At 48.6% G+C, this 20,137-nt stretch overlaps 1 protein-coding gene across 1 annotated transcript in view; it reads left to right on the forward strand.

The window, feature by feature from the left end:
* The first annotated feature begins 3,942 nt into the window (after window positions 1-3,942).
* Window positions 3,943-20,137, forward strand: part of LOC119974708 (transducin-like enhancer protein 3-B) — a 34,094-nt gene continuing 17,899 nt past the window's right edge. Inside the window, exons 1-4 of the mRNA XM_038813850.1 lie at window positions 3,943-4,075; window positions 4,288-4,385; window positions 4,726-4,789; window positions 5,325-5,369. Of these exons, the coding sequence (XP_038669778.1) occupies window positions 4,052-4,075; window positions 4,288-4,385; window positions 4,726-4,789; window positions 5,325-5,369 (231 nt within the window). The 5' untranslated portion in view covers window positions 3,943-4,051. The remainder of the gene's footprint in view (window positions 4,076-4,287; window positions 4,386-4,725; window positions 4,790-5,324; window positions 5,370-20,137) is intronic.

Genomic DNA, 20,137 nt, shown 5'->3' on the forward strand with positions numbered 1-20,137 from the left:
CAGGTTAGGTGGATTGGCCACGCTAAATTGACCCTTAATTGGAAAGAAATGAATTGGGTACTTTAAATTTATAAAAATTTTAAAAAATCATTTCATGGGATTTGCCTTAGGACTAAGAAGGGTCAAAACCCAAGGTGTAAACAACAACTTGCATTTATACAGTGTCATTAACATAGTGAAATATCACATGGTGCTTTCCAACATTATTACCAAACAGCATGGCGGCGCAGTGGTTAGCACTGTTGCCTCACGCGCTGAGGTCCCAGGTTCGATCACGGCTCTGGGTCACTGTCCGTGTGGAGTTTGCACATTCTCCCCATGTTTGCGTGGGTTTCGCCCCCAGAACCCAAAAGATGTGCAGGATAGGTGGATTGGCCATGCTAAATTGCCCCTTAATTGGAAAAAATGAATTGAATACTCTAAATTTATTTAAAAATATATTATCAAACAAAATGTGACGTTGAGCCAGCAGGTCACCAGACGTTTGATCAAAGCGTTATTCGGATCATTTTGAAGGACAGCGAGGTGGAGAGGTTTACGGAGGAAATCTCAGAGTTCGGGGCCCCAGACAGCCAATGGCTGAGCGATAAAATTCGGAGGGTTGTAGGGCTGGACGATGTTACCGAGGTAGGGACGGCATGGTGGCACAGTGGTTAGCGCTGCTGCCCACAGCGCCAGGGGCCCCGAGTTCAATTCCGACCTTGGCTGCCTGTGTGGAGTCTGCACGTTCTTCCCATGTCTGCATGGGTTTCCTCCGGGTGCTTCCTGTTTCCTTCCACGGTCCAAAGATGCGCAGGTTAGGTGGGATTGGCTGTGCTAAATTCCAACGGCCTTAGCAAAGATGTGCAGGCTATGGGGATAGAGTGGGCCTAGAGGTGGTGTGCTCTTTCGAAGGGTCGGTGCAGAGAGGATGGGCACTGTAGGGATTGTATGTTATCCCGAAAACCCTTTACATTAACAGAATTTCTCCTCACCTCGGACCTATGTGCCCTCCCTCTTATTTTGAAATTGTGCCCCCTGGTTCTAGACTCCCCAACCAAGGGAAACATCTGACCTGCATTTATTCCTTTCAGTATTTGGTAGGTTTCAATGAGATCGCCTCTCGTTCTTCGAAAATCTAGACAACACAGGTCCAGTTTGCCCAGACCCTCTTCGTAGAACTTCGTCCGCCGAAGCTTGGCGGGCACGCCCACTGGAGCAAGGGGGAACCAGAAAACTGCACACAGTCCTCCAGGTGCGGTCTAACCAAGCTCTTCTACAACCGAAGCAAGGCCTCCCTACTCAGACCCTCTTGCTGTGAGGTGCTCCCATGTTCTGCTCTTCTAACAATGCAGACTCCAGAGCGAGCAGCTCCAGTCCTGGATTTCCGACCCACTATCATCATATTTCAGCCAAGCCTTTGCCAGTCAGTTTCAATCCCACGTGGGGATGTTTGCAGCGTTCTCAATTAACCGGCCAATGAAAACTAATCTTTTCAGTAGCAAATGACCCTGACACTTCATGTAATATAAACAGTTGAAACGATTCCAATTAGGACTCGAACAGACATTGAACACTTTAAAAATAATTGTCAAGCGCTTGAGATTTATCCACTAAGGTCATAATTTATTGCAATGGAACAGATCACGACAAGATGCAAACAAAATAAGATATTTTTCTCTCTCTCTGTTTCAGTCCTTGTGGTGCGAGAAGAGGCTGGGTGGGAAATGAAGCAACGACACAAGTTGCGACAACCTATTTCAGCCGGTTAAAAACTTCAAAAGGATAGGATATTTTTCTCGAGTGCTTCGAAATATCGTCGTTAAGCCCCTGGAGGTGAAGAGGGTGCGAAATGTGCCTTTTAATTTGACATAAAAATCCTTCCTCCGTTTGCACACCAGCGTCTGTTGACGTGGAAAGATGTATTTTTAAGCAAAACTTTGGGGGGGGGGGGGGGGGGGGGGCAATATCTGGCTTTGGAAAGTAAGAGTTTGTAAAAAAACAATAATCGCTTATTGTCACAAGTAGGCTTCAATGAAGTTACTGTGAAAAGTTCCTAGATGTTGAGATAAGAGCTTCTAAATTGGGGATAAAAGTGGGGTGCTCCTTCCAAGGACCGGTGCAGACTCGATGGGCTGAATGGCCTTCTGCACTGTAAAATTCTATGATTCAATAACTTTGTGTGTGTTGGGGGTGCAGTCTGAACTTTTTTAGACATCTGCATGTTGGAATTGGCTGCTCTCCCTTTCTTTCACAAGACATCTTCTGGTTAACATTTGCTAAGTATGGACTGTCACCAGAGTTGATGGGATTTGCAATGATGTGATCATCAGTTTTTATTAATGTTTTTTTTTGCAAAAATAAAAAAACAAACGAGGGGAGGGGGAAATCTGTGCAGTCCCCCGGGGGGTGGGGGGGGTATCCTTTCACCACATGGCACTGACAGATTGTTTGAACTGTAAAGGGGAGGGGGGGGAGACATTGGAAACTAATTAAGCGGCGGCATTCCAGCCGCTATTTGCAAAGCACCAGGCGGAATCAAAGGCATTTGTCAGCGGCCGCCCCCACGTGGGGTTTGATTGACAGCCGGCCCGGGGAGCGGGGGGGCGGGGCCTGGGAGAGGCTGTGATTGACAGGCAGGGGGAGCGGCGGCCAATGGGGGCGCGGGAGACCGGGCGGGCGGCTGCCGATTGGCCGGGGCGCCGGGCGCCGGGGTCCCCACGTGGGGCCGGGAGCTCGCCCATTGGCCGGGCCGCCCTCGCCCAACGCGGGTGACTTTCCACCCAAATATGGTCAAGGCTCTGGCGGCAGTGCGGGGGCGGGGACCGGGCAGAGAGAGGGAGACACAGAGACAGAGAGAGGGACAGAGCGTGCTTGTGGGTCTGTCTGCGTGGGTGGGGGTGCTCTGTGTCTCTGTGATCGAGTTGCAATCCGCAGGGACCCCCCCCCCCCCCGGAAACACAATTGTAACAATTCCGGAGTTTGTAACAAAACCCGGAGCCGCCCGGCCGCCGGAGCCGCCGCTGAGGATCACCGCCAGAGAGCCCCGCCGGACCGGGAGCTGCCCGCCTCGCCATGCTCTGCCCGGCGCTGCCTGCCCCCGCCGGCTGCGCTGCACCTTCCCGGGACTCGCGTCTCCTCCTCCTCCGCCGCTGTTGTTGTTGCTGCTGAAGCCGGTGCTGCCTCCCTCCCCCCGGGACAGGATCCAGAGCCCGCAGCCGGCCGCCGCCTCTTTGCAAACAGATTGTTTCCCATCCTCTCCGCCTGGGAAGAGAAGCTGATCGGAGCCTGCCCGCACCGCCAGGATCGCCGCGTGTTCCCGCCTGTTGGAGCCTCCCTGGTTTTAGAACACAAAAGAAGGACCGTGTCTGTGTGTGTGTCTGTCTGTGTCTGTCTCTGTTACCCCCCCCCCCCCCCCCCCAAAGCCGGAGAGGACTCTGCTGCTTTGTTCTGTAGCATTGGGAGTGGTTTTGATCCCGAGCGGCGGTGGACTCGCTTTTACAGCTGGAGGATTTTTGTTGTTGCATTTTGCTGTAGCCCCCTCTCCCTGCCCAGTGTACCCCCCTTCCTGCCCTGTATCCCCCTCCCCTGCCCAGTGTACCCCCCTTCCTGCCCTGTATCCCCCTCCCCTGCCCAGTGTACCCCCTTCCTGCCCTGTATCCCCCTCCCCTGCCCAGTGTACCCTCTGCCCAGTGTACCCCCTTTCCCCTTGCCCAGTGTACCATCCTCCCCCGCCCAGTGTACCCCCCTTCCTGCCCTGTATCCCCTCCCCGGTGTACACCCCCCCCCCCAGTGTACCCCCCCTCCCCCTGCCCAGTGTACCCCCCCCTCCCCCTGCCCAGTGTACCCCCCCCCTCCCCCTGCCCAGTGTACCCCCCCTCCCCCTGCCCAGTGTACCCCCCCCTCCCCCTGCCCAGTGTACCCCCCCCTCCCCCTGCCCAGTGTACCCCCCCTCCCCCCTGCCCAGTGTACCCCCCCTCCCCCTGCCCAGTGTACCCCCCTGTATCCCCCCCCCCCTCCCTGCCCAGTGTGAACCCCCACCCCCCCAGCACCGGGATTCAGACTGGGAGCGATGTATCCTCAAGGCAGGCACCCGGTTAGTATGTTTCACTCTCTTCTCGCTACAAATCGGCCTTTTTAACTTGCAGAGCTCGAGTTTTGACCGGATTCTTTGCTAACACAGTAACTGTATCCAGCAGCACATTGTGTTGGTTTATTATCTTTTTGTTTGCGAGTGTCAGATCAGTGGGATTTGGTGTTGGTGCCTGTTTTATATCCCCCGGTTTAAACATTATGCTGCACTCGCAGGCTCCTCATCAACCTGGTCAACCGTTCAAATTCACCGTGGCGGAATCGTGTGACCGGATCAAGGAGGAATTTCAGTTCTTACAAGCGCAGTATCACAGGTGGGCAAAGTGTTTTCTCTTGAGGCTGAGCACTGAGATCCGAATCTGAACAATCCTCTCCCACCCCCAGATTTCTCTCTTTCTTATTCCAGTTTCCCCCTCTCCTTGTATCTATTAGATAATAGGGGCGACTGTATTTTAAAGTGATAATATTGAGCAATCAAGGCAATCAGCTATTTATTTGCCGCGTGTAGGTTAGTATAGTCCATGTAAACAAGGCTTTAAATTATTCAGAGCGTGTGATGCAAGTTCATTGTTTAGTTAATGTGTTGACATTGTCTCGCTTCCCTGAACCCCTTGAAACTGATACTTTTTTCCTCCATTGGCTTCTTCCATTCAGCTTAAAAATGGAATGTGATAAACTGGCAAACGAGAAGACGGAGATGCAGCGTCATTATGTTATGGTGAGTGTGTGTGTGTGTCCCTCTCTGGCACGTTTTTATATTAATCCACTTTAGCGCTTCCCACTTAATTTGTGGGCTGTCATTAAGACCTGGGTCACTGGTGGAGCAGCCACTGAAACACCAACTCCCCAGCATCGCTGGGGGAATCTTAAAAAGTTGATGCATCGAGTTGCACTCTTGTTGATTGTGTGTGATGGTTGCTAAAAGTTCAGCACTTTCTTTTCCCTGTGAGTATTTGGATTAAAATTTATATTTTAAAATAAGTAAACAGGGTGCACACTTGTGGTCTGTGAGCCACAGCAGGTTATCACTTTTGTGACTACAGCTGTTTATTAAGAATTTAAGATAAAAGTGCAGGGTGGGAGAGATTAAAACCAGAGTCATACAAACAAATTGGGTGCAAATAAATTAATGGCACATGAAGGAAGGGTGGGGGGGAATTATCAAGCGGAAAATAAGGGATGAGATTCATTGGCAGGGAGATCTTTAAATATCCCAGGATGTAGATTAATGCATTTATTATTCTTTGTTTCAGTATTACGAGATGTCTTATGGACTGAATATTGAAATGCATAAGCAGGTAAGTGTGCAGTTGGGAAATATGGGGGTTGTGGTAGTGGAGTATGGCGAGGATTTGCTGTAAGTCATGTTTTGGCTGTTAAAATACAGGAAACAAATTTGCTTGTTTCCCCAGATTGCTCTTTGGCTCCAGATCCTGTTTTTTTCAGGGGGAGGAGAGAGGTTTTGGGTTTGTTTTGAATAGTTGTGGATTTGAAACGTGTTTTTTTTTGTTGTTGGAGTTGTGGGTGGCATTTCCACATTCTGCCACGAGTTGGTGCTACAAGCTGCTACTTCTGACTGGCACAGAGGGCTACTTTTAAAGAGGGCGCATTCTGAAATGGTGCTTCTCAAACATCTGTCAGGATCTGGTTCCCAAATATATCTCCGCAGCATTATGTGTTACTAATTAGAGGTAATGTGAAACTTGGATAATCTGTCAGGAACTTAAAGGGACTGGGCTCCTTTTGTTGCCTCTCACACAAGGCTTTTTGAAGAGATCAGTCTCCTCCACCCCCTCCGCCGCTGTATATTCTTCTTAACTGAGGCCTCAGCCCCTCTTTTCAATGTCAAAGCCATTTAAAATTAATGAGAAGATATTCCATGAATAAAAGGGTAAACCAGATTCCCCCCCCCCCCCACCCTTAACACAATTGCAATTGGCCTTTCGTCTCTCCTCTTCGTAAAGGAAATGTGTTGCGTACGGATGAAGCAATTTTTGGGTGGTACTTGCGGAATCACACTCGTGTCGAGTCGCTACACCTTGAGGCTGTGAGAAGAGAAAGAGAGAAAAGGCTGCGGACATTTGGGTTAACTCTTGGCAAACCCGGTTACATTTTCTTAGTTGTTTGAGAGCATCCAATTCGTTTTGCCAATTATGGGGCAATTTAGCGTGGCCAATCTACCTACCCTGCACATCTTTGGGGGTGGGTGGGGGCGGGGGGCGTGGTGCAAAACCCGCGCAGACACGGGGAGAATGTGCAAACTCCGCACTCCCAGGGCCGGGATTGAACCTGGGACCTCGGTGCCCCCCCCCCCCCACAACAACACACCCAACGCTTAAAAGCAACTCACTATATTTGTCAGGTCCTATTTGCTCTGAGTAATTTGCGCATGGTGTACATTCAGAACATGTTTGGGGTCTGATGATGCAAAGCTGGAATTGGCTATTGCATGGGTGTTGTCTGGGGGGGGCGGGGGGGGGGGGGGGGGGGGGGAAGGTAGGGGCTAAAATCTGTTTGTATTTCTGAATACCCCACTAGGGGGTTTGTTTAATAAATGGTAGCAGATTTTATTTGTCTGCCTGTGATCATTTATAAAATAGTAATTGCAATGTCGTCGACCCAGCAAGTTCAGTGACCCCTTCAGCTCCTTGTTAACTGACGCAGCAGTGTACCCAAAAGCTGAATGGCAGGGTGGATTTCAGAAATGTATCAATCCGAAATCTTGCCAGTATCGCTTCCTCCTCTCCCGTGTAGCATATTTTTCATTTCATGTTTGTCTGAAGTTTTCTTGTTGTTTTCCCTTTTAGCTTTTTGTAATGTTTCTATCTCTGGCACTGATCTCCAATGACGGAAAAGAGAAATATGAGGGCGAGGTGTTGGAATGTGCCGAGCAGATCATATCTAGATGGGGAGGGGCCCGATGCCTGTTGGAGTGAAGATACTTGAATCACTCCAGAATGTGGCCTTTCAGAGCAGTGACGAGTTGCAGGCGAGCTACAAGCAAACTAGGGACATGTAGATGACGCTGACTCTTTGATCGGGCAACCTCACGGCTGGAATTTAGACCATGTGTGAGACGGTTGGATGTGTGGATCTGTCCAATGTTTAACCCAATGCCCCATGAGGTGGATATAAAAGGCTCACGGAAAAAGCGTGTTTTGAAGAAGAGGGGATTTCTCCCTGGCCAGAACGTTTTCCCCATCTGCACTGTCATTTTGTTGGTTGGGGGGGGGGGGGGGGGGGGGGGGGGGAGGTTAGAGAAGCCGATTATCTGTTTGCTGTGTGTAAATTGGCTGCTGTGTTTCCTGCATTGCGCAGTGTAGTCGCTGTTGCAATGTGCGGTCCAGGCATTGTGAAAGACGTGACCATTCTTGTTGCGTAGCTGTGGTTTGTCAAAGTTTCCAGTGTGCAGTGGTTCCTGCTCTGGTTTACTGACCCGTGTGCACTTCCCAAAACGGGAATGACTAGATAGTGGGAGGTGGAACACTGCCATTTTCCGAGGATGTGAGGCTGATTGTAGGATACTTTAAGTGAGGTCCTATTTGTTGAGCAGAGAGAGAGAGAGACCTTTTTGAGTGTGCGCGTGTGTCTCAATTTGCTGACCCTTTGCCACAGGTGCCAACTGAATAGCAAAGAAAAGATTTGTGTTTTGTACGGAGTTTGTCACCTTTGGACAGCAATGAATTACTTATGGAAGCATCCAATTTTATGCAAAATTAATGACTAATTAATCTGTTTTGAGATTGAGAGTTGAAGGAGAATTATTGCCCTGGGCACCAGGGAGAATTTTCCTCTTCGAAATAGTATCATGGAATCTTTCTGGAAGGATAGAGTGCCTGCTTGAATAAAAGTTTAAACTTTCTGTTTCACTTCTCATCTAACGGTCTTGCATATCCGGCAGTGTGATTTTTCTGATTGGAGGGCTGTGACTAGTGGTGTTCCGCAGGGATCAGTGCTGGGACCTTTGCTGTTCGTAGTATATATAAATGATTTGGAGGAAAATGTAACTGGTCTGATTAGTAAGTTTGCAGACGACACAAAGGTTGGTGGAATTGCCGATAGAGATGAGGACTGTCAGAGGATACAGCAGGATTTAGATCGTTTGGAGACATGGGCGGAGAGATGGCAGATGGAGTTTAATCTGCACAAATGTGAGGTAATGCATTTTGGAAGGTCTAATGCAGGTAGGGAATGTACAGTGAAATGGTAGAATCCTCAAGAGTATTGACAGTCCGAGAGATCTAGGTGTACAGGTCCACAGGTCACTGAAAGGGGCAACACAGGTGGAGAAGGCAGTCGAGAAGGCGTACGGCATGCTTGCCTTCATTGGCCAGGGCATTGAGTATAAGAATTGGCAAGTCATGTTGCAGCTGTACAGAACCTCTAGTTAGGCCACACTTGGAGTGTAGTGTTCAATTCTGGTCACCACGCTACCAGAAGAATGTGGAGGCTTTAGAGAGGGTGCAGAAGAGATTTACCAGGATGTTGCCTGGTATGGAGGGCATTAGCTATGAGGAGAGGTTGAATAAACTCGGTTTGTTCTCACTGGAATGACGGAGGTTGAGGGGCGACCTGATAGAGGTCTACAAAATTATGAGGGGCAAAGACAGAGTGGATAGTCAGAGGCTTTTCCCCAGGGTAGAGGGGTCAATTACTGGGGGGCATAGGTTTAAGGTGCAAGGGGCAAGGTTTAGAGTAGACGTACGAGGCAAGTTTTTTTTTTATACAGAGGGTAGTGGGTGGCTGGAACTCGCTGCCGGAGGAGGTGGTGGAAGCAGGGACGATAGTGACGTTTAAGGGGCATCTTGACAAATACATGAATAGGATGGGAATAGAGGGATACGGACCCAGGAAGTGTAGAAGATTTTAGTTTAGTCGGGCAGCATGGTCGTCACGGGCTTGGAGGGCCGAAGGGCCCGTTCCTGTGCTGTACTTTTCTTTGTTTTTTGTGGCACTCTTTCGGTACGACATTAGAAGTGTCGGCCTGAATTATGTGCTAAATTCGTTGGAGTGGGTTTTGATCCCGCGATTGATGTCATGGTAATATTTCTGGATTAGTAATCCAGAGGCCTGGTCTAAATGCCCCGGGTTGAGGTGAGTGTTCAAACCTCATCCTGGCAACTGGGAATGCTTCGACTAATTTTTAAAAGATCTGGATGAAAATGCTGGTCTCTATTAATAATGATCGCAAAACTCAAAAACCCATGACTCGCCAACACATTTTAGGGAAGGAAATTTGTCGCCCTTGTGTGGTCTGGCAATGTGGTTGCCTCTTAAATTGCTCTCTGAAAAATGGTCGAGCAAGCTACTCTGTCACCACCTGCTCCAGGGTGAATAGCGATGGGCAGGAAGCGCTGACCTTGCCATGGATGCACATCCGGGGTGGGGGGAGGGGAGAGAGACCTTGACTCCAAACCAAGGTCGGGATTTATTTATTCAAAAATGAAATGGAAACAATGAAACTTGTAGTTCTGAGATTAAGGTTTCTGCTGGAATCCTTGATGGATGACTCCCCCTCACGGGCAGTGTCTCGCAGAATAGTGCCTCTGTTATTGAGCTTTGCCCAGCTCCATGATATGTGCCCTAATGTTTCCCTTTTTGACGAAGCCCAGAAAGACCCTGTTCCTGGTTTCACTTTTTTTTTGTTTGGGTTTGTTTGATGTTGGTTGGCGTGCATGGTTGGGGGGGGGGTTAACCAGAAGATCAGAGTTGCTGCATTGTTCTGTTTAACGCAGCAGCTGTGTGTATTTGTGATAATTCGGGCCCTAGATGCCTCTGTAGTCTCGGAGCTCCCTGCTTTGCCTCTAATATGCTTTTTACTAATGGAAGGCTACCTCGGTCTGTGACTTATTAATGTAAAATTTCCAACTAGTAGTGGAATTTTTCATTTCCCTTATTTCTAAATCCCTCCTGAGAGCCTTGCCCCTTCCTATCCTTGTAACCACCTCCAGCCCTATGGCCCTCTGGGTATATGTGCACTTGCCTTATCTAAACATTACAATGGGAGCTTTCTTCCTCAGCGTGGGGAGGGCAATAAACCGGCTTTAATAAATCTTTGTCATTCCTCTGTCCTCCTTTTCGAGAGCTGAAAGGGGTTTTGCTAAGCCCTGAACATCAATAATGGTCGTACAGTATTTTGACTTTTGCAAGTGGCCTTCCCTGGCTCCCTGTCTACTGTAGGAGTGCAGATTAACAAAATGAGCTTTTGTATGCCTGGAATCTCCCCGGCCTGCGATTGGCCGCGTAGCATGTTGTTTTCCCCCAACACGTCACCATGGTTACTGGAGGAGTGTCTGCGATAGGTGCTGTGCAGCAGAAGCAGTCATTCATTTGAGAATGCCTAGACAAATGTGAAGTCCTGTCCTTGACTCTACATCTGTGAAGGATTCTTTTAAGCTTAATGCCGAAGGTCTGTCTGCTGGGCAGCAGTTCAAGATCAGCCATCTGGGCAAGGGAAAGATAAAAAGTGCCCAATGATCAAATTCCTCCTTTCAGATTTGTGCCTGGTAAATCCTGTGTTTATTTGGGTGTTGGGAAAGAGTGGGTTGGCACTCTGATTATCTTCTGTTCTTTCCACAAAAACAAAATACTTTGTAGGTTGTGAAAGGTGCTGTATGTTTAAGACATCCCAAACAAGCCTTCTACCCATTGAGGTAAGAGTGTAAGGAGTTGGAGTTGACTTTTGTTGAGAGATCTCCACCATTCAGTAAAATTCTGGTTGATGGTCCAGCTCAAACTCTACTTTCTCGTCTGGTTTCCTTAGTGTCCTAGGTTCAATTAATATACGATTTGAAATATACTCTGTGACTGAGCTTCCACCACCCACTGGCTTGAAAATTCCAAACTTTCACAAACCTCTGAGCTCAGTCTGAAACTACAGAATCTCTCCCCTGGGACGTTGCCTTAAATACTTTGATGCAATGGGAGGTGCAGCCCAGTCAGTGCATGTAAGATTCCTCAACAGGGATCAGCTTCCTTTTGTGCTTGAGGACAGAGCTTGCATTTTATACAACGTGTCGTCACTCGCACACAGCAAGATCCCACAGACGGGGGGGGGGGGGGGTGGTGTGGCACGGCAACACAGTGGTTAGCACTGCTTCTTCACGGCGCCTGGGTCTCTGTCCGTGTGAAGTTGGCACATTCTCCCATCTCCCAGTGTCTGCTTGGGTCTCGCCCCCACAATCCAAAGATGTGCAGGGTAGGTGGATTGGCCAAGCTAAATTGCCCCTTAATTGGGGGAAAACAGACCGCAATGCCAATATGGTCACTTGGCCTTTATCTGAAAATGAAAATCGCTTATTGTCACAAGTAGGCTTCAAATGAAGGTACTGTGAAAAGCCCCTAGTCGCCACATTCCGGTGCCTGTTCGGGTAGGCTGGTACGGGAATTGAACCGTGCTGCTGGCCTGCTTTCAAAACCAACGATTTAGCCCAGTGTGCTAAACCAGCCCCTATTAGTATCCAGTGGCAAAGATGACCCCCTTTTGACTTCCATCTCTTCATAACTAGTGGTGTGAGAGAAAGGCAGATTTACATTTCTCTCGTCTCTCTCGAGCAGCTCTGACATTCTTTATACCTTGTTAAGCAAATGGAGCAGCAGTCATTTTATACCCTGCAAGATTTTGCACACTGGTGTGATCTGGTTTTCAGGGGCAGGGAGAATAATTTCATCTGAACTTGCCAGGCATTGGTTGGCATGGCGGCACAGTGGTTAGCACTGCTGCATCAAAGCACCAGGACCCCGGGTTCAATTGCGACCCTCGGGTGACTGTCTGTGAGGAGTCTGCACGTTCTCCCCACGTCTGCGTGGGTTTCCTCCGGGTGCTCCGGTTTCCTCCCACAGTCCAAAGATGTGCAGGGTAGGTGGATTGACCATGATAAATTAAGGTTAGGGCAGGGGTGTGGGCCTACATGGGAAGCTCTTTTAGAGGGTTGGTACAGACTCAATGGGTCGAATTGCCTCCTGCATTGTAGAGGTTCTATGATTGATGACTGGAATTGGCTGGGGTGGAAAATTGCAGTTTGTGTTTATTTTTGCCCCCTCCAACCCAACACTGCAATCTGGGAACATAAGCAGAGTCATTTGGGCCATTCAATTGAATCATGGCCTTCTTGGTAATTGTTCTTGAGGGAGGAATATTGGTCGATCTCTCTGCCTCAGTACCGTACCAGAGTGTTGGCTTAGATTTGATGGATTTGAGTCCAGGAAGAGATCACCCGCGATCTAATTAAATGGCGGAGCAGACTCGGAGGGCTGAATTGCTGATTTAATAATAATAATAATATTTATTGTCACTCTGGGACAATACAGGACTCTGGGTCTGTACTCGGGAGTTTAGAAGGATGAGGGGGAATCTTATTGAAACTTGCAGGATACTGCGAGGCCTGGATAGAGTGGACGTGGAGAGGATGTTTCCACTGGTAGGAGAGACTAGAAGCAGAGGACACAGCCTCAGACTAAAGGGACGATCCTTTAAAACAGAGATGAGGAGGAATTTATTCAGCCAGAAGGTGGTGAATCTGTGGAACTCTTTACCGCAGAAGGCTGTGGAGAGCAAATCATAGCTGCTCCAAGCATTTCATGATAACAGACGTCAGGGCCACCGGTCGATCGTTGTTGAGGCAGGCTACCTTGTTCTTCTTTGGTACTGGGATTATGGTGGTCTTCTTGAAGGAAGTGGGGACCTCAGAGCAGAGGAGTGAGGTGGTGAAGATATCTGCGAATACACTTGTTAGCTGGTCTGCACAGGGTCTGAGTGCTCGCCCAGGGACTCCATCTGGGCCCGTAGCTTTCCGCAGTTTCACTTTCAAGAAGGCAGCTCTTACCGCTAAGGCTGTAAGTGGGTATGGGTGTGTCCAGGGCTGTTGGGGTGGGTGGCACTGATACATTGGCTGTCTGCTCAAAGCGGGCATAGAACATGCTCCAGCCCCCAGATATTCCCCCTGGCCTTGCTTTATAGCCTGTGATCTCGTGTAAGCCATAGTCGTCATGGGTTTGTGTCGTTGGCCTGGGACTCTAGTTTGATGCAGTATTGTTTTTTGGCATCTCTGATAGCTGGATTTTTTATATGGGTCAGGGTCGTCAGACTTGAACGCCTCCGTCCGGAACATCAGCAGGGAGTGACCCCTTTGGTTGAGCCAGGGTTTCTGATTGCGGAATACCCGTATTGTCTTCTTTAGTACACAGTCCTCGACACACTTACTGATGAAGTCTGTGACGGTGGCTGCGTACTCATCCAGGTTAGCTGCCGCGGCCTTGAATATGGACCAATCCACAGTCCCCAAGCAGTCGCAGAGAGTGTCCTCTCATTCCTCTGACCAGCACTGCACGGTTTTCTTAACTGGCTCAGCATGAGTTGTTGTTTTTAAGCCGGAAGTAGGAATACCGACTTGTGGTCGGATTTGCTCGTGGTCGGGGAATGGAGCGGTCGGCTCCTTTGATGCTTGTGTAGCAGTGGTCCAGGGTGTTTGCACCTCTGGTGGGGCAGGAGATATGTAAAATGGAGATTGGATAGAACCTTCCAATTTGTCTGTTTATTTTCCCTTTAAAACCATTAATTATCATCCGAGCAATTGAGATTCTTTGTCTCTTACATTGTGCGCAATGTGCACGGGGGGGCATGGTAGCACAATGGTTAGCACTGTTGCTTCACAACGTTAGGGTCCCAGTTCGATTCCCGACTTGGGTCACTCTGTGCGGAGTCTGCACTTTCTTCCCGTGTCTGCGTCGGTTTCCTCCGGGGGCTCCGGTTTCCTCCCACAAGTCCTGGAAGATGTGCTTGTTGGGTGAATTGGACATTCTGAATTCTCCCTCGTGTACCCGAACAGGCGCCGGAGTGTGGTGACTAGGGGATTTTCACAGCAACTTCATTGCAGTGTTAATGTAAGCCTACTTGTGACAACAATAAAGATTATTAAATTTCCTGACATTCTACTGTGCCATAATAATCTTTATTAGTGCTACAAGTAGGCTTACATTAACATTGCAATGAAGTTACTGTGCCAAGCCCCTCGTCGCCACATTCCAGCGCCTGTTCGGGTACACAGAGGGAGAATTCAGAATGTCCAATTCACCTAACAAGCACGTCTTCCGGGACTTGTGGGAGGAAACCGGAGCCCCCGGAGGAAACCAGGCAGACACGGGGAGAACGTGCAGACTCCGCACAGACAGTGACCCAAGCCGGGAATCGAACCCGGGACCCTGGCGCTGTGAAGCAACAGTGCTAACCACTGAATAGGAAGGTATCCTGTAATGATTTGAATAAGTAACCTCTTTTATCCATTTGTATTACTGTCCTTCTCATAACAACGCTTTGCATTTTGTACACAGTACCTTTAGGATACTGCGATACTTGACAGGAGTGTTTTGGAGTACACAATTCATTTTTTCCAATTAAGGGGCAATTTAGCATGGCCAATCTGCTTTTCCTGCACACCTTTGGGTTGTGGGGGCGAGACCCACACAAACACGGGGAGAATGTGCAAACTCCACACGGACAGTGACCCAGAGCCGGGACTGAACCTGGGACCTCGGTGCCATGAGGCAGCAGGGTTAATCCACTGCGTCACCGTGCTGCCTGACCAAACAAAATATGACACTGAGGCACATGTGGCATTGGGGCAGATGGCCAAAAGCTTCGACAAGCAGGTGGGTCTGCAAGAATGGCTCAAAGAAGGAGAAAGGTGTAGGGGGGGAGAAGAGCCAGGCAGGAGGCCGGAATTGGAGGAAAGCAGCGGTGAAGGGCCGGAGGTAGTTACCACGATAGGGTGGGCCTCTGATCCATCTCCTGGCCTGACTCCCAGGAAATTACTAACTGGTTGCACCGACAGCCTTTCAGCAGTGCAATCTATCAGAAATGACAGAGATGTTTGGTGATCATCTGGCTATTCCTCCCTCTGCTCCCGGAGAACGCTCTTTTGTCCAATCCGTTTTTGGAGGTGGGGCCTTGGATCCCGTTCCTCGGACTTGCACAAATCAGGTCGTCAATCTGAGAATTCATGCATCCCTTGAAAGGGATCCAATTCAATACTCAATATTGTTTTTTAATTTAGAGTACCCAATTCATTTTTCCAATTAAGGGCCAATTTAGCGTGGCCAATCCACCTACCCTTCACATCGTTGGGTTGTGGGGGCAAGACCCACGCAAACCCGGGGAGAATGTGCAAACTCCACACGGACAGTGACCCAGAGCCGGGATTGAACCTGGGACCTCAGTGCCGTGAAGCTGCAATGCTACCCACTGCGCCAACGTGCTGCCGATACTCGATTTGCTGTGGGGAAGAGAGCAGGGGAGTGGAACAAACTAATTGGATAGCTCTTTCCGAGAGTCAGCGTGATGGGCAAACGGCCTCCTTGTAAAAGTCAGTGACAATTAGTGCGTCTTTATGCTTTAGATTCTCTCTCGTCTGAGGCCTTGATCATTGCTGAGCAGGGAAGAGGCCACAGCTCCTCATGTACGGTTGAAGATTTTGGGGTTTCACTGATTAGACACAAAGTGATCTTAATTTCCAAGTGTGTTTTTTTTGGAGGGGGGGGGGAAATGTGTTGATCTTGGGCTGAGAGAGCAATGTTGCAAAGACTTTGTTTTGTGAGTTGGTTACTTTTGAACTAATTGCAGTTACTTTGAGAGGTTAGAAACCTGCAACTAGTTTGCATTCAGCAAGCTCCTACAACCAGCTAACCAGGCAATCCGTTTTAACGATGATGGTTTTGGAGGAATGGGAATCTTCCATGCGGATGAGGTGGGAGCACACGGGGCATGGGGGGGGGGGGAGAGCCGGACTGGGGTTTGCTGGCTTCTGAAGGAAAATTACGCTGTGAAGACTTGTGTACACAAAATAATTCATTTGCGTAAAGTGCTTCGAGATTTTTTTTTTCAACATGAAAGGATATCTTTTATAGGCACGATTTATGGCTATTAATTGAAACAGTGGTTGGAGTCTCTTAGCTTCACAAACACACAGCTCACAGCTTTGACTGTTTCCCCCAGTGGCGTCATAAACGCCAACCACTTAAACGACATGTTTGCAAGAATTATTCAAGTGTACATGTACACTGGGGGAGGCTGGGATCAGCTCGTTTCTCTTTTTCCTTCTCCCTCCCACACACACACACATACACTCTCTATAGCTCACTCCTTGGCTCCTAATGATAGTGTAAGGGCAAATAGCTTTCAACATGCCTTTGACAGGAGTACTGAAGTGAACACTTGAAATGGTGCTAGACAGCTGAGAGTGCTGATAATTGTGGAGCAGGAGTGTGACCACCAGTGCTCTGGAGCTTGATTTTATTCACTTAATGGATGGTGCAGTGTAATGGGCCTTACCAGTTTATGCTTTCTTTTCTATATATATATATTTTTAAAAAAAATCTCTTGCTTTATTCTTCTCCCGAACTCTTGACGCATCTTTTAAGTCTGTTCCTGTTTTTTTAGTTCGATGCCACTCTCTATCTCCCAGCCTGTGCCCTCAGTTAAATGTGACACAGTTGGGGTGTGGCCGATAGATACTGCCTGGATTTTACAACCCCAAACCCACTTTAACTGGTCTGTATTTAGTGTTGCCAACACCAGAGATGTCATCTAATACCTGCGAGCACCCCATCAAACAGCCTCTTTCTCCCCATTCTCATTCCCTTCAACGGATAAACAATTCAAGAGCGGCTTTATTTTTTTTCCTTTCCCCCTGTGATTTTTTTTTTCTTCTTCCGTTTGGCCTGGAAATTGGTCTTTGATTACTGGAGATTCCAGGTCAGCCCTGCAGGGTTGACCCGCCCGATTTATCTCCCTACCAGGGGCTGGGTTAGCATACTGGGCTAAATCGCTAGCTTTGAAAGCAGGCCAGCAGCACGGTTCGATTCCTGTACAGGCCTCCCCGAACAGGCGCCGGAATGTGGCGACTAGGGGCTTTTCACAGTAACTTCATTGAAGCCTACTCGCGACAATAAGCGATTTTCATTTCATTTGTTGAAAGGCTTTGCCGATTTTTAGTTTGGGAGTGGGGTTTGGATGGTGAGACAGGAGAGCATCTCGAGGCGTTCCCTATATTCGCAGCGTGAGAAGGTCTCCCTGGTCAGTGCCTCCCTCCCTGCCGTTACCAAATAGGAGGCGGTTTGAGGGGGGGTGGGGGGGTGGACTGCACCTAGCCGACGTTCCAAAAGGGTTAAGCATTTATGGCAGCAGTTCTCTCTCCCCACCCCCACCCCTTTTTCTCTTGCGAAGCTCTTTGTTACTTGTGAAGAATTTCTGGCACCAAATAATTCCCAGTGTTTTTCTCCCCTCTGTATTTTGACAACAATGTCACCACAACATTTTAAAGAAAAATGTAACCTTGAGGTTGTTTGCTGTTTTAATCTCCATCCTTATCTCCCACCTGTTGCCGGCATGTACTCAGGAATTGTTTTTCACTCTTCCCTCCAACCAGCTGGTGGGAATATTTCCGCCGCCCCTCCCCCCTTAAATTAAAGTAGCTCATTTTAACCAGTCTGATTGGTCTACCAATCTGAATGGGACCTTGCTTGATTATTGTTCCATGATTTTTACACTCCGACCACTTTTTTTTTCCCCTCGTTTTTTTTTTCCCCCACCCCCCACATTTTCTATATCTGGCCCAAAGTTTTGGTAGCCAGCAGTTGGTACACGGCCCAGGGGCAGCTTGACACTTTGAACAGTGGAAAGGGCTTTTTAAAAAATTAAACATTTACAGACTTTGGTTGAAGTGCTGGATCGGCTGTCAAAAGAGTGAGGAAACTCGCTCCCTGCCTCCTACCCTCAAAAGGTGCTGGCCTTGTGCAGAGAGAGAGAGTTTATTAGGTCCAAGTTGCACTTGGGCTGATGTTCTGAACTTTAGTGTTGGCTCTTCACAGCCAAGGGGCTTGGATGGTGGGACCACAGATTCTGTGTAAGAGTTTTTGGGCACTGAAGGGCTCCAGATTCTGCGCTCTGCCTGCCCAGGCTGGACGCTTTCAACAATTTCGATCAAGATCAACCCAAGTAAACTAACTCCAGTGAACTGAGGGACAATCCCTGAAAGGGGAACCGCCTTAAACATGCAGGGGGGATAATTGCCTTCATCTTCTTTAGGTTATCGAGAAGCAGATTACCGAGAGGCGTGCCCTCTAGGATTCCTGTTCCTGATTGCTGTCCAACAACACTCCCAGAAAGTGGGCAAGGACCAGATTAGTCTGTCTTGAGTACCAACGTTTTGCCTGTACTACGAGCTTGACTTCATTTTTTTTATAAAGCAGCTTGGGCTACCGGAGGGTGTCAGTGGGTCTGTATTGGCCTGGGAGCTGGTGCTTTCCGACAGAGAGGGGTGAGGCTCATTTGCATTTTTGAATAATGGCATTTGCAGTAAGGAGAATTTACTCATCCCAACGCGTTCGCTCTCTGTGGAAAAAGCTGAATTAGGGAAGGAATTATTTCACTTGCTTGGATGATTCAAGACAGCATGTTCCTGAATGGTCTGAACTCCACTTCTGGCTGCGGACGTGGCTGGCGAGGCCGATTATTTATTGCCAGTTCCTCAGCTGATCTGAGCTGCTGGGCCTGCATTTTAGGGCTGATGCAGTTTAGTGCGTGGTAGCACAGTGGTTAGCACTGCTACTTCACAGCGCCAGGGTCCCGGGTTCGATTCCCGGCGTGGGTCACTGTCTGTGTGGAGTCTGCACGTTCTCCCCGTGTCCGCATGGGTTTCCTTCGGGTGCTCCAACTCCCAAATGACGTGCTGTCAGGTGAATTGGACATTCTGAATTCTCCCTCTCAGCCCGAACAGGCGCCGGAATGTGGCGACTAGGGGGTTTTCACAGTAACTTCATTGCAGCGTTAATTAATGAAATTAATATCGTTTATTGTCACGAGTAGGCTTCAAATGAAGTTACTGTGAAAAGCCCCTAGTCGCCACATTCCGGCGCCTGTTCGGGGAGGCTGGTACGGGAATTGAACTGTGCTGCTGGCCTGCCTTGGTCTGCTTTCAAAGCCAGCGATTTAGCCCAGTGTGCTAAACCAGCCCCTAATGTAAGCCTACGTGTGACAAAAATTCTACAAAAACACATTGGTGTGGGACTGGAATTCTCCTCCACCAGAAGGACAGGGTTCCTTCCCTATGTTCCTTTTGTTAACCACCGGGGGGGGGGGGGTTTATGACAATCTGACAGTTTCATTGGTTTGGGGGGTGGGGGAGCGATTTTAGAAACAAAACTTAAATCCTCAGAGCTTCCCAGGTGGGATTTGAACCGGTTCCCCAGCGCCATTAGCTTGTGAGCATATCTACTGCCACTGCTCCTTTTTTCGATTTGACTTTAATCAAAGGTCCTGATTAAGACTATCGCAAGAAAGGCCAGTTGATGTGTAACGCATAAAACCCTGTGGTCGGTTCCTAACATGGCCTAATGGAACCCTGATGGGCAGATTCTCCTCGCCTGCAACTGTCTCCGAATGCCGTTTTGCAAATGTGTTTGTAGCTCCCGTTGTTTTCCTCCTACAAAAACGAATGTTTTAGTAGTTCAAAATGTCATGGGATCAGGCATCTGATGTATGTATATATCCTGAGGCTAAAATTGGTGCAGCAACACATTGTGGGTAATGCAGTGAAGCCAAGAGCTTTGAGCACGGGATGCTCAGGAGGCTAACCTTTTTTTATGGTCAAATTGGCAGCATTTCTTTTTTTTGGGGGGGAGGGGGAAAGCTATTTTTTTGCGCTGTATCTGCGAATGCTTTTAAGCACCAATCTGATGGCTTATCTTCTACAAACTCTGCCCTTTTCCCCGTTTACTCGTAGTCAGGAAAGCAACTTGAGGGGCTTGTCATGGGAATGTCACTTTAAGAAATGTTTGGCTGCTCAGGTTACTGCAGTGATGTCAGATGTGGGTGGAGCTGAGCTCTGGCTCGGCGTTTTAGTTTCTCATTTCGTGAAAAGCTTGGGTGTGTCTGTGTCTTTTTGGTTTTGTTTTCAGTGTTGGAGCTGAAGCCAGACAAAGCAGGTGTACTGCTGTTCTCTCTGCCATGAAAAGACCATCTCTTGATCATTTGGTGAATTCAGAATTATCAATGGTCTCGCTAGAGAATGTA

Source organism: Scyliorhinus canicula, chromosome 12, assembly GCF_902713615.1.
Source record: "Scyliorhinus canicula chromosome 12, sScyCan1.1, whole genome shotgun sequence".
NCBI lineage: Eukaryota > Metazoa > Chordata > Chondrichthyes > Carcharhiniformes > Scyliorhinidae > Scyliorhinus > Scyliorhinus canicula.